The sequence below is a fragment of the Oryza glaberrima genome, chromosome 12, assembly GCF_000147395.1.
Source record: "Oryza glaberrima chromosome 12, OglaRS2, whole genome shotgun sequence".
Classification (NCBI taxonomy): Eukaryota; Viridiplantae; Streptophyta; class Magnoliopsida; order Poales; family Poaceae; genus Oryza; species Oryza glaberrima.
The window spans coordinates 12269065-12282520 of record NC_068337.1 but is presented as its reverse complement, the minus strand read 5'-3'; the positions used below and the strand labels follow the sequence as shown (position 1 = coordinate 12282520).

General features: G+C 46.5%; 1 protein-coding gene across 1 annotated transcript; it reads left to right on the top strand.

The window, feature by feature from the left end:
* Nucleotides 1-9791: 9791 nt before the first annotated feature.
* LOC127756282 (putative cyclin-dependent kinase F-2) lies at nt 9792-10430 on the top strand. Its single transcript, XM_052281665.1, has one exon. It carries the CDS (start codon nt 9792-9794, stop codon nt 10428-10430), a length of 639 nt encoding a protein of 212 aa, XP_052137625.1.
* Nucleotides 10431-13456: the final 3026 nt, after the last annotated feature.

The window sequence follows — 13456 nt, the reverse complement described above, 5'->3', positions numbered from 1 at the left end:
TCATGGCTCCACGGGTTACCCCGCGGCACAATCGGATCATGGGCAGAGCTACGCGACCACTTCATCGCCAACTTCCAAGGCACTTTTGAACGGCCTGGTACACACTTCGATCTCTACAACATCATTCAGAAGTCTGGAGAGTCTCTTCGAGATTACATTCGACGCTTCTCTGAGCAACGCAACAAGATCTCTGACATCACCGACGACGTCATCATTGCCGCCTTTACTAAAGGCATTCGCCACGATGACCTAGTCGGCAAGTTCGGACGCAAACCTCCCAAGACGGTCAAGCAGATGTTTGAAAAAGCCAATGAGTATGCCAAAGCCGAAGATGCTATCACGGCGTCCAAGCAGTCGGGCACCACTTGGAAGCCAAAGAAGGATACGCCGACCGCAGGAGGGAGTGGAAGTAACAACCACAAGGATCGCAAGCATAAGCCCGAAGAACATGTGGCAGCAACCTCTCCGTCTTCCCGACAACGTTCCCACGTCAACACCTTCGACAAGATAATGAACTCCCAATGTCCGCATCATCCCAACTCCAACCACGTGGCCAAAGATTGCTTCGTCTACAAACAGTTTGCGGAGCAATACGTCAAGAACACACGTAAGCCCTTAGACAGAGATCAAGGCACATCAAAGAAGAAAGATGATGAAGACGATGCTTCGACTAGTTTTCAAGATCATCGCAAAGAACTCAATCACATCTTCGGCGGACCCCTGGCTTATGAAACTAAGAGAAAGCAGAAGCTAACAGAACGGGAGATCAATGCGGTTCAGCCTAACACGCCCCAATACCTTCGGTGGTCAGAGATAGCAATTAAGTTCGACCGCTCGGATCATCCCGACCGAGTGGTCCACCCGGGGCGGTACCCCCTAGTACTAGACCCAGTGGTTCGCAATGTTAAGCTCCGACGGACTCTCATCGATGGTGGCAGTGCACTCAATATCCTTTTCGCTAAGACCCTGGATGATATGCAGATTCCTCGCACGGAATTAAAGCCGAGTAGTGCACCCTTCCACGGTATTATCCCAGGATTGTGAGCTACACCACTCGGCCAGATCACTCTTCGAGTTACCTTCGGCACTCGGGAGAATTTCCGCACATAAAATGTTTGTTTCGAAGTCGCTGATTTCGAGACAACGTACCATGATATACTCGGACGACCGGCTCTAGCCAAATTCATGGCCGTCCCACATTACACCTACATGATGATGAAGATGCCCGGTCCTCGAGGAGTCATATCACTACGGAGCGACATCAAGCAAGCCGTCACATGTGACAAAGAAAGTTGCGAGATGGCCCAAACCCACGAAATTACTCTTGCTCGCGAAGAGATCCGACTGGCTGCAACCACGGCAAGCGAGGGAGAAGTGCCAGCAACCAAGCTGACGAAGACCGAAGAAAGCGATGCTAAGACGAAAAAGATTCCCTTAGATCCCTCTGATCCTGATAAGACTACTGTAATAGGTGCTGAGTTAGATTGTAAATAGGAAAGCGCGCTCATCACCTTTCTTCAAAATAATAAAGATATCTTTGCATGGAAACCGTCCGATATGCCTGATATTCCTAGAGAGGTGATTGAGCACTCTTTACATGTTAAGGAAGACGCCAAACCCATCAAGCAACGACTTCGCCGTTTTGCACAGGACAGGAAGGATGCGATCAAGGAGGAATTAACCAAGCTGTTAGCAGCGGGCTTCATCAAGGAAGTCCTTCATCCCGACTGGCTGGCTAACCCAGTCCTGGTTCAGAAAAAGACGAGGCAATGGCGCATGTATATCGATTATACCGACCTCAACAAGTCTTTCCCCAAAGACCCTTTTGGGTTACCTCGCATTGACCAGGTGGTTGACTCAACGGCCGGCTGCGAGTTACTCAGTTTCTTGGACTGTTACTCGGGATATCATCAGATCCGACTAAAAGAATCCGACTGCTTGAAGACCTCGTTTATTACGCCCTTTGGGGCCTACTGCTACATCACCATGCCCTATGGATTGAAGAACGCAGGAGCAACTTATCAACGCATGATTCAAAGATGTTTTTCAACTCAGATCGGCCGCAATGTTGAAGCTTATGTTGATGATGTAGTCGTCAAGACCAAGCAGAAGGATGACCTGATCGCGGATTTAGAAGAAACTTTTGCAAGCGTTCGTGCTTTCAGGATGAAACTAAACCCTGAAAAGTGCATCTTCAGAGTACCGTCAGGGAAGTTGCTCGGATTTATGGTATCTCAAAGAGGCATACAGGCCAACCCAGAGAAAATCAACGCCATCCTCAACATGAAACCGCCAAGCTCCTAAAAAGACGTTCAAAAGCTGACTGGTTGCATGGCGGCGCTCAGCCGGTTCGTCTCACGACTCGGCGAGCGGGGGATGCCCTTCTTGAAGCTGCTAAAGAAGACTGACAATTTCCAGTGGAGACCCGAAGCATAAAAAGCCTTTGAAGACTTCAAGAAACTTCTCACCACTCCACCAGTTTTGGCCTCGCCACATCCACAAGAGCCGCTACTGTTATATGTGTCGGCGACCTCCCAGGTTGTGAGCACGGTCCTAGTTGTTGAGCGCGAAGAGGAAGGCCATGTTCAAAAAGTCCAACGACCAATTTATGTTAGTGAGGTTTTAGCAGACTCCAAGACAAGATATCCTCAGGTTCAAAAGTTATTATATGGTGTCTTAATTACCGTCAGGAAATTATCTCACTACTTTCAAGGTCACTTGGTCACGGTGGTCACATCGTTTCCACTCGGGGATATACTTCATAACCGCGAAGCAAATGGACGGATTGCGAAGTGGGCCTTAGAATTGATGTCTTTGGACATATCGTTCAAGCCACGAACTTCGATCAAGTCACAAGTTTTAGCTGATTTCCTTGCCGAGTGGACCGAGTGCCAAGAAGACATGCCAGAGGAAAAGATGGAATATTGGACTATGCATTTTGATGGGTCGAAGAGGCTTACAGGCACTGGAGCTGGGGTTGTTTTAATCTCCCCGACTGGAGAAAGATTGAGCTACGTATTGTGGATACATTTTTCTGCGTCCCATAACGTGGCGGAATACGAGGCGCTACTCCATGGATTAAGGATTGCCTTCTCTCTAGGCATTCGCCGATTAATCGTCCGTGGAGACTCTCAGTTGGTTGTTAATCAAGTCATGAAAGAGTGGTCCTGTCTAGATGATAATATAACCGCTTATCGACAAGAGGTACGCAAGTTGGAAGTTAAATTCGATGGACTCAAGCTCGCCCATGTCCTCCGACATAACAATGAGGCAGCCGACAGACTGGCTAATTTTGGTTCAAAACGGGAAGCAGCCCCTTCTGATGTGTTCGTTGAGCATCTTTATGAACCAACCGTGCCTAGAAATGAAGCAATCGAAGCCATGGATACCCAAGGCGTAAGCATGATTGAAGCCGACTGGAGAGAACCTCTCATAAGATTTTTGACCAAACAAGAACTCCCTCAAGATAAAAACGAAGCAGAGCAGATTTCCAGGCGCAGCAAACTCTATGTCATTCACGAGACCGAATTGTACAAGAAAAGTCCATCAGGAATCCTACAGCGCTGCGTATCTTTGGAAGAGGGAAGACAGTTGCTAAAAGATATTCATTCAGGCATCTGTGGTAATCACGCTGCTGCACGAACTATCGTTGGCAAGGCTTATCGGCAAGGTTTCTTCTGGCCCACAGCTGTTTCCGACGCCGATAAAATTGTACGAACATGCGAGGGTTGTCAATTCTTTGCCCGACAAACTCACTTACCAGCTCAGGAGTTGCAAACCATCCCGCTGTCGTGGCCGTTCACGGTTTGGAGGCTTGATATGGTCGGTCCATTCAAAAAGGCAGTCGGTGGTTATACTCATCTCTTTGTAGCTGTGGATAAGTTTTCCAAGTGGATTGAAGCCAAACCAGTCGTTACAATCACTGCAGACAAAGCTAGAGATTTCTTCATCAATATTGTACATCGGTTTGGGGTACCAAATCGTATCATTACTCATAACGGCACTCAATTTACCGGCGGAGTATTTAAAGACTTTTGTGAAGACTTTGGCATTAAAATTTGTTACGCCTCCGTGGCACACCCCATGAGTAACGGACAAGTCGAGCGCGCTAATGGCACGATACTTCAAGGGATCAAAGCACGAGTTTTCGACCGACTGCGTCCCTATGCTGGCAAGTGGGTAGAACAGCTGTCGTCCGTACTTTGGTCTTTGCGCACCACTCCCAGTCGGGCTACTGGCCAGACGCCGTTCTTCTTGGTTTACGGCGCAGAAGCAATGCTGCCGAGTGAGGTAGAATTTGAATCGCTACGATTTCGGAACTCCAACGAGGAGCGCTATGAACAGGGCCGAGTAGATGACATCAACCGACTAGAAGAAGCCCGTGAAGCAGCTTTAATTCAGTCGACTCGGTATTTGCAAGGGTTGCGTCATTATCACAATCGCAATGTTCGATCGCGAGCCTTTTTGGTCGGCGACCTGGTTCTGAGGAAAATTCAAACCACACAGGATCGGCATAAATTATCTCCCTTATGGGAAGGACCGTTCATAATTGCTGAAGTCACTCGGCCAGGTTCTTATCGACTCAAGCGCGAAGATGGTACTCTCATCAACAATTCTTGGAATATTGAACACCTTCGTCGATTTTATACTTAGGCATTTCATTTATATCTTTCCTCTTTGACTGCTAACTTCAAGTATTTCCTTGAAGTTTTCAGTCGGGGGGCTACTATGATAATAATGGGGTGCGATTTTTATCAATTAAATTTGCTTACTTGATTTATCATTGCCCTGTTTGGTCTTTCGACTTAGTCAATGAGGACTGAAGGTTTTTAATAGCTTTTGCGGGTTTTAGGCTCAATAAGGCTTGACAAAGTCTTTTAAGAAATCAGAAGCTAAGTATGGAACACCAAGCATAGCATAAATTCATCAGTATTGTACAAATTGAGCCTCCATCATCATTAATCATCAAAATCATTGTTATATCAATCAGTATCAGTTTTTTCATTATCGGAATTATCAAACCCAGTCGGTCGAAGGTCGACCTCTTGGAATCTCTCAATCACGTCAGCAGCAATCTTGTCAGCGGCTTTTTGCGCATCATTGATGAGGTCAAGAGCAGCTTCTTCGCTCGTCCTGTCTGCAAAGCCATCAATGGCATCAATGTCAACTCTTGGATAAAGGGATTTGGTCATCGCCAACGCCAGACTTGCTCCCATACTTCCAGCTTCTTTGATGTTCTTGAAGTAAGTATCCGGAGCAACTCTCAGCTTGTCGAAGATTTCGGCAGCATTAAGTGTACTCGGACCGGCGTTATTGAAGAACATGGCTTGGATAACTGGAGTAGCGGCATTAGCGACTTTATCCCTGGCTCCTTCAAGCCTATTGATCTTGTCAACTAAGACATCAAACTGTGCCTGGGACTTGATCTTGCGGTCTGCATCAACAGATTCACATTAACGAATCAGCATATAGAGGATAATGGCTTTTGAGGTATTGATTATTGGTACCTTCAACCTCCTTTAAAGCTGAGTCCCTCTGTCTTGCCAGTTCTGCCTTATCATTTTTCAGAGTTTGAATCTGCTTCTCCAGTTGAGATATCTTGGCAGCTTGCACTACATTGACTCTGGTTAATCAAGATTTCAAAGATAACAACATAAGTTAGTTGGGCAGAGTTTGTGTATACCTTTTGATGAGCCACTCAGTTCAAAATTGGATTCCTGGAGCTCAACAATCCGATCCCTCAGATCATGTTCATTCTTCCTGGCAAGCTCTTTTGTCTCGTGTAGCTGATTCCTGGTGGCTTCGAGGGTCCCGAGATGAGAGACTAACCTCTTTAAGGTTGCCGTTTTAGCGTCGTTCCTAAGATGAATCCTCTGCAAGACAGTTTAATTAGCGCCTGGACTAAATGGCAAACGAGATGGTTGAGATCAGGCGTCAAAGAGCTTACATTTACAATGCGGGTGGCTCGGCTGAGTGCCTTTTTCAGCAAGCATACTTCCTCATCTTCTTTCTGCTTATTTATTACGATTCCTTGAGGCTGCATGTTGTCATCCCACCACTTGACTAGGATGGGAGGGCGCGAATCTTCAGCTGCTTGTATATGGGGAATTTCTTCTTCATCACCAATCATTGGTCCTAATGTATCCACTGACAAAGGTTAGACAATTGATCAGAGTCATTTGGATCAACACGATTTCAAGCAAGGTGTTTACCTATGATGATTTCCGGACGAGGACGAGTCGACTCTTGCGCCTTAATGGGAGACCCTGGCATCGGGTCGTTGCTAGCGTCTTGTCTACGAGGGCTGTCTGCTCGAGCTCCAACTTCCAGAATCTCTTGGCCTGGCCTGGTGTCCGACTGGTTTTCAGTCGGGGGCTCCTAATTAACTTCGGCTCCAGCTTCGGCCGACTCATTCTCAGTCGGAGGTTGATCATCAGATCCTACATTATCGGTTGCTGGCTGGTTGTCACTCGGCTGATCCTCATCAGTTGGCTCGGTTCTTTTTAAGTTTGTTTCCCTGCTAGTCGGGTCAGAGTCTTTTCCAGAAGGATCTATATCAGATGGTTTCCTGCAAGTTTGGTTGTCAATATTATTTCTGCACTGGGTGCACATCAATGCAAGGGAGATTGTTATATGATTTGTACCTAGAAGATTTTCTGATTTTTGGTACAGGACGACTGGAGGTCTTCTTCTTCAGATTAGTTGGCTTCGGAGATCTTCCGGTCACTCCATTATCTCTGAGCTTTCCGGTATCATCGCCTTCGTCGTCACTTAGAACCAGCTTCCTCTTGCGAGAATCTGACTGGCCGACTGGATCGGACGCACTTGGTTGGGTTTCAGACCGAATTCTTGGTCCTCCGCTTCCCGGACCAGTTTGGCAGCTAGGTGATTGGTGCTGGGAGATTGGAGGATCTGACTTCATCAATGCGAACTCCTGAGCATAAATGTCAAGCAATTTAACAAGAGACGAAATCATGTTTTTAACGAAGGTTGGAATGTTTGAATACATACCGGAGGAGGGGGATTGAATGCATTGAACGGTACGACTGGCAGCAAGTGCGAATAGCTGACGACGATGGCATTTGAGAAGATCTTGTACATCCTTTCCTTCATGACCTTAAAGTCAAGAGAGTCTGGATCTTCGCGATTTGGATCATGTTTGCCGTCAAACTCAAAAGCTGTGCGGGATCTTTCTTTGATTGGAGCTAACCGGCTTTTTATGAAGTGCCGAGTGATTTGCTCTCCTTGCAAACCTTGCTCCTTCAGCTTTATTATGCGCTCCATCAGTTCTACTGCTTGTGCAGCTTCATCTCCCATTGGCAGTGAGTTCCAAGTGTCCCGATAAACAGGAGGAAGACAGGTGTACTCAGGAAGAGCAGGCTCAGGGTTTTGAACATAAAACCAATTTGCATGCCAGCCTTTGTTTGAGGTTTTGAAGGGCATAGAGAAGTATTTTTGGCTTAAGGTTCCCCTGAGTTGGAAACCAGCTCCCCCAACAACACATGGTTTGCTCTTGTTTGGCTGCGGTTTGAGGAAGAAGATGCGGCGGAACAAGGCAAAATGAGGCCTAATACCTAGAAAGGCTTCACAGGCATGAATAAAATTGGCGATATGCACTATGGAGTTTGGGTTCAGATGATGCAGGCTGATTCCATAGAAATTCAGAATTCCCCGGAAAAATCTTGAGGTTGGAAGGGAGAAAGTGCCATAGAAGAAATGAGCAAATACCACGATTTCATGCGTATCGGGGGTTGGGAATGCTTCGCCGAATGCCGGTCGCCACCCGATGATCTCCTTCGCTGGAAGAACGCCGTGTGCCACCATTTCCTTCAGATTATCTTCCGTCACATCGGAGGGCGCCCACTGACTCTCGAAGCTTTCTCTTTCTTCCGCCATGAATGTGAACTGGATGGTTTAGTTTGGTCCGAGATATGGCTGGAAAAGGATGAGGAATCGGAGCGGTGGATGCGGGGAGAAATTTCGTGAAGTTTTTGAGGATGGATTGGGGCGGATTGGTGAACCCTAGCTCCGACAGCGCGGTTTGCTACTGTAGCAAGGAGTGGGGAAATGTCGAGTGTCTCGGCGGGGAAGACGAAGCGACGCTTGGACTTCGGTGCTTTGTTAGGGTATCGGGAGTACTAATGGTCCTGGGCCTGTACAGTACTTCAGCCCAATGTTATAATCAGCGTGGCCCGTTGTGATCCCTAGGGACTTCAGCGCTTTTTGCTTTGGCAATTTGAGCTCACAATGATGTAGCCCGATGCTGCTAAAATCCTTTTTAACGCGATTCAATAATTCTTTGGAATTATTATGATGCACATAAAAAGGTGCCCGACAGAAAGGTGTTATACCGTTTTTGTGAGCTTTCTTAGGCTGCACAAGCTGTTTTGGTTGATTTAAGATGACTGGTGTATTAATAGTCATTCTTCTAGCATGTTATATGCTTATTTTGGTTATGGTAAGAGTCATAGCCTAGGCTATTAAACTCGTGAATTACCATGATTTTTTATCATGTTTGGTGGATCATTTTGAGAGTCTCTTACTCGGATTCCTATCAAATATGTCTATTTTTGGACCTTTTTGAGTGTTTATCACTCGGCCCTTTTTGTATTTTTTTATCCTTGATATATTCAAGTTGAGAAGCAGTCGGCTGGATATTTTACTAAGTACCATGCATGCTTCGCTATAAAACCACTCGGTTCTTGACTGCATGTTTAGTTTTTCAACTAATCATATAGTCGGGGGCTACACCTAATTAGGTGCATCTACTCGATGCACCATATTTTATTTTCGCCCTTCACAGTCTTTGATGTTAGCACTCGGCAGGCTGGAGCAGGTTGAATTAAAGCACTCGGATTAGTGTTTTTTGTTCTGAGATGGCTACTTCGTCGACTGCAAAGGACTCGGGGGCTACTGTGAAGATTATGGATATCCCATATCTACATGACAGTTATAATTTAGTCGGATATATGGTACCGAATATAGATAGAATATCTTTATGAGGACTCGGGTTAGTTTTTAACTTGAATGTCAAGGGATTACCCGAGGTCTTAGTCGGTTACGATTGTATTTTATCTATAATCCCATATTCCGTTAGGGATATGGACTGTACTTTGTAAAGCGGACTCCTTCCCCTATATAAGGAGGGTCTGTGTGCCTCTCGGGGCACGATTCTTTTTTCCAGTTTTATACAATCAATAATATACTCGGCGGAATCATCCCCGGACGGGAGTAGGGTATTACTTCTTGAATAAGAAAGCCTGAACCTGTATAAAATTCCTTGTCTCCAAACCCATCCACTTTCCTAGCTTGATAACCACCCCTTTTATTATTGCCGAAATCTTGTTTCGACAGTTGGATTAATCAACTTCCCGCGCACTCCGCTGACCTCCTTATAAGTGTAATGCACACAACGGCAGACCGCACGTATTACATGGCAAACGTTTTGAAGAAAGGCGCGCGCTCACTCGACCTTCTGGCCATGGCGATCGTAAAAAGGCCAGCGCGACCGCGCCCAGTCGCCGTTGCCCCAGCGGACGACGACGACGACGACGACACGGGCACATCCAGCGACAGTGACGGGGCCGCCAAGCCGCAGTCTTTCGGCGATCCCATCGGCGGCCGGTACCAGCGGCTCGCCGTCATAGGCTCTGGTTCTTTCGGCCGCGTGTACCGGGCGGTGGACAACCGCACCGGCGAGATCGTCGAAGTGCCTCTTTAGGGAGTTCAACGACCCCTACGGGATCGTGCTCGAATCGGACCTCACCGACGAGGTCCGCGCCCTCGGGAGGATGCACGTGCTCGGCCTCATGCACCGGGACCTCAAGCCGAGCAACGTGCTCGTCGACGGCCGAGGCGTGCTGAAGCTCTGCGACCTCGGGATGGCTTTCGCCATGGAGGAATCCATACCGCCGTACTCGAACCCGGTCGGCTCGCTGCCGTACAACGCGCCGGAGCTCTTGCTCAGGTCGTCGATCTACGACGAGACGATCGACATGTGGGCGCTCGGCTGCATCATGGCGCAGCTCCTCGGAGGCCAGCTGCTGTTCCGCGGAATGTCCCGCGAGGACATGCTCATCCGCATCATCCAAGTTCTTAGCGTGGACGACATCGCCGGCTGGAGGGGCTACGACGACAGTATGATCCCGAAGACGTTGCGGAGCGGACGTCGGAGGCACAGCCGTGTGCTCCGGATTTTCTCCTTTCTCAGGGTGGCCGTTGGCGCCGGTCTGCCGGAGCCGGTAAAGAGGGCACGGCGGCGCAGCCGTCTGCACCGGTTCTTCTCCATTCCGGGGAAGGCCGATGGCCGCACTGGTCTGCCGGAGCTGTCGGAGGCTGGGTTCGAGGTGTTGAGTGGGCTTCTGACGTGTAACCCGGAGAAGAGGATGACGGCGGCGCAAGCTCTCCAGCATCGTTGGTTCACCGTGTGAGTTCGCCAAAATTTTGTTGCAGAGACAGAGTTGCCGGTAGCCCAGGGCGGAGGGTTCAATGATCGGACACTGTGTTGTAGATAGTTCTATGCGTTTCTAATCTTGAACTGTTTCCGTAGTGTTGTAATGAACTTGTAAACTGAACTTCCTTCAATCCCTCGTACTAGAAGCTTGTACAATTGCATAGCCCGTTGCCGCCTATAAAAATAGCCACGTCGGTTAGAGACATAAATGTCTCATTGATATTGATATTATTGGAGGCATCCAACCGAAAAGACTAATTCACGAGCAGGCCATGATTAGGTCCGCTTACCGTTTCTGGCTCACATTATTAGTGCAGTTGGAGAATGCCTATAGGTGTCGGTTTTCCTAACCGGTATCATGAAGATGGCATAGATGACTCCGAGTAATTAGTATCGATTTCACAACTAGCACCTTTGAGAAGCATGTGAGCAAAAAAAAATCGTCTCGACTCGAGTCGACGCATCGAGTTGCTCCCATTGCCCCAAATCTTAATTGAAATCCTCAAATCAAAATTAGATCGCCACCGATTGACCATACTCAACAACAAAAACATCCACAAATCTGGTGCAGGCTACTGGCCAACGAGCTTCTCTGCCAAGCGCTCTCCACCTTCCGCGCCCTTGCCACTGCCTCCTCATGGGAAGCCCGTCTCCTCTCCCACAGGATCGGGCGGAGGGCAGGGCGCCGCCGCCTCCCCTCCCGCTGGATCGAGCAGAGGGGACGACGCCGCCGCTGCCCGCCGCCTGCTGCCCCCCCTCCCGACGGATCTGGCGGAGGGGAAGTGTTGCTGCCTCCCCTCCCGCCGGATCGGGTGGAGGGGACAGCACCACCGCCACCCGTCGCTTGCTGCCTCCCCTTCCGCCGGATCTGGAAGAGGGGAGGGTGTCGCCGCCGCCTGCCTATCGTGGCCACGGCTCGCATTCGGAGAAGAGGAGGAGGACAGATGGAGGGGGGAACAGGAGGGGAGAAGTGATCGAGAACCGGAGAAGGGGGAGAAAAGTGCGAGAAAGAGAGGGTTGGGGAGAGGTTAAGGACGTGCGAGCGGATGGGGACAAGGTTTTTATGGGTGGGCGCTTGATCGGCTCGATAGGCCACCGCTCGGCTCTGTTTTGATGTACCTATAGTATTGATGTCTGTTTTTCCTCTAGAACCGGTGCACTATGCTTAAAGGTGTTAGTTTTATATTGTTTCAACACATGGACATGGAAAAGGTCCATTATTGCCGGTTTTAAATGAACCGACACCTATGAGCCGATACCTATGAAGGGTTTTGTAATAGTGTAGGTGTGTTTCTTTTTTGCTTCTACCCAGTCCAACATGACAGAAAGGCCAATCTTAGTGACAGACCCACCCTAAAATTGTAGCTATAATGTAGAGTTGAACGCTTTGAACCTAAAGCTAAATAGACACATTGAAAAAAAATCTAGGTTTATTCTTAAAGATAATTTTAGCTAGATTTTTTTAAAAAAAATCATGCAATGTGTAGCGACACTCATATTCCACTTCGAAGGTAGAATACTGATTTACGGCTTATTACTCAGCAAAAACCAACTTATCAAGAAATGGGCACACCAGAGTAGCATAACATAAACTTTTGTATCGGAGCCCAAGAAATAAAAGTATAAGAAAATAGCTTTTGTCAAAATAATCATTAACAATACCTTGTTGTTGCTCTTCTACTTCTTCATCCTCTTCAACTTCTAGTTGATGTAGAAATATGAAACTCTTGATCAATTAATTGTGTAGAAACTCATCTTCACCTAAGTGTTAGGTTAATACTACCACGAAAGATACTCAACAAGTCCAACTATAGCAATCCAACATATATATCCACATAATCCACTTGAATAAAACTAAACCACCAAAGACCCATGGTCCACAAAGATATCATGCATGTGTTATAAACAGTGTTATAAAAAGATCAGATTAAATAATTATGAAATCTGCTACATACAAGGCACCACAGAATCTTTGATAGGTTTCTTTCCTGCCGCATTCGCAGTTTCTACCCAAAATAGGGAGTGACATATCACAATTCATACACTGTGCAGAGGTATGTTGTTTTACCCACATACGCCATAAACATTTTAACGCGCCTAAACACACTTCATGGTGTATGCAAGCTTTTCATAATGTAATTTAGTTAAGTTCCAATTATTATAATTGAGTCAGTTAGCCACACATGTTGGCACTTTTCCTCCATGGTTTCTTAGATTTAATAATTTTTGGAGGTTACTGTAATATATGGACGAATTTAAATTTTCCAATAAAACCCATTAATTCTCCTAAAAATTCATAATTTTGGAATTTTGATTGATATGACTCAGTTTATAGATTATTGTACCCCTATTTGCTTGGATGCAAAATTTGTAGATTGTAGGAACTCAAAATTATTCCTTTATTGCCATAACTTAAAACTTGTAAATTGTAAACATCCTAAAGTAAAGCTATGTGGTCTAGAATCATACAAACACTACAAAATTGAATTCTAAACATTTAAAAATAAACTAGATAATAATCCACAATTCGACCAAAGCAGTCTCATAGTCATAAGTCAAATAAAGACGCATATTTTTTTTAAAAAAAAAATATCAAATGAGACATGTGAGGAACAAAAATTCACTCAAGCACTGATCATTAGCTAGGTTTAGAAGGCTTAGGAAATATATGCATGAGTTGATCGAAACCATTTATTTTCTTAATAAGACCACAGCTCACGCTAGCTATCTAGTTACTCTCGCATTGCTAATTACTAATAAAGAAAAAAAACAAGAAATATCATTGACAAGCATCCAATTCCATCAACAAGTTCCATAAAATATCATTATACAAGCGACTCTATCCCAAAAATACCATCGTCATTAGGGTTTCATTAGCATCCCTCAGTTAAGGGCAATAGGATGAGAATAATACATTTAATGGTGTAGGATGGATGGAACCCTAACGGTGATGGCATTTCTGGGTTAAAGTCGCTTGTACGATGGCATTTTATGGAACTTGCA